At 34.6% G+C, this 871-nt stretch overlaps 1 protein-coding gene across 1 annotated transcript in view; it reads left to right on the plus strand.

Annotated features, from left to right (window-relative positions):
• Positions 1–747: 747 nt before the first annotated feature.
• KCNH5 (potassium voltage-gated channel subfamily H member 5) overlaps positions 748–871 on the plus strand; it is a gene marked incomplete at its 5' end in the record, with an annotated part of 236,174 nt that continues 236,050 nt past the window's right edge. Inside the window, one exon of the mRNA XM_019645963.1 lies at positions 748–863. Coding sequence (XP_019501508.1) covers positions 748–863 — 116 coding nt within the window. The remainder of the gene's footprint in view (positions 864–871) is intronic.

Genomic DNA, 871 nt, shown 5'->3' on the forward strand with positions numbered 1-871 from the left:
GTGGCACAGGGGTCTTTAGAAAAAGGCTAACTGTTGAACTGAGAACTATAAGAAAGCCCTACACCTAGGAAATGAGAGGACACATGCCATTTGATTATTTGTATTCTTCCATGGGTCATTGAACATATTCTTTTAGTATATCCTTAAATTTTTTTGAAAATATTTTCTGGATGAACCTTATTGCACACAGGGAATGCAAATAGGTTTGTCTTTTAATCCAATACTCAGATATACTAAAGGGTGCTACATCACCTGTCTTAGAAAAATGAAGCACCGATAAGTATAAGACCGACTTGAAAGTTTCTAAAAATCTTCAATGCAATTATAATATCCAGTTGATGTAAGAAAGAGAAGTGATCAGCAGGAAATATTTTAATATATTTGTTGCTAACATAGTTACTGTCATCTGAAGACATCCTTACCACTTTTACCTAATAAAGCAGCACCAAATTTATAGAATGCAAAGGGGAAGCACAGAATTTGGTGGACAGCTAGCTACCCTGGCTATTGAGAGTATATAATAGATAGGACAAAACACAAAGGTCACACATAAAAATTACTCGTTATTTTATAGCCACACTTGAACTATATGATGATGTCAATGTAGAAATAAAATGCCTTGGATTGTTACTGTTCATTTGTTCTGGATGTTATCTTATTTCTGAGATCCTTTGAATATTAGCAAGAATGTTGGATTCCATATTTATTATGTGTGAAAAACTAAGACTTTCTTTTTTTGTTTCTAAGGTTGGACAAAATTTGCCCGATTGACTCGGGCTTTGACAAATAGCCGAAGTGTTTTGCAGCAGCTCACGCCAATGAATAAAACAGAGGTGGTCCACAAACATTCAAGATTAGCTGAAGTAAGTCT

Source organism: Hipposideros armiger, unplaced genomic scaffold (assembly GCF_001890085.2).
Source record: "Hipposideros armiger isolate ML-2016 unplaced genomic scaffold, ASM189008v1 scaffold_5, whole genome shotgun sequence".
NCBI classification, from domain to species: domain Eukaryota; kingdom Metazoa; phylum Chordata; class Mammalia; order Chiroptera; family Hipposideridae; genus Hipposideros; species Hipposideros armiger.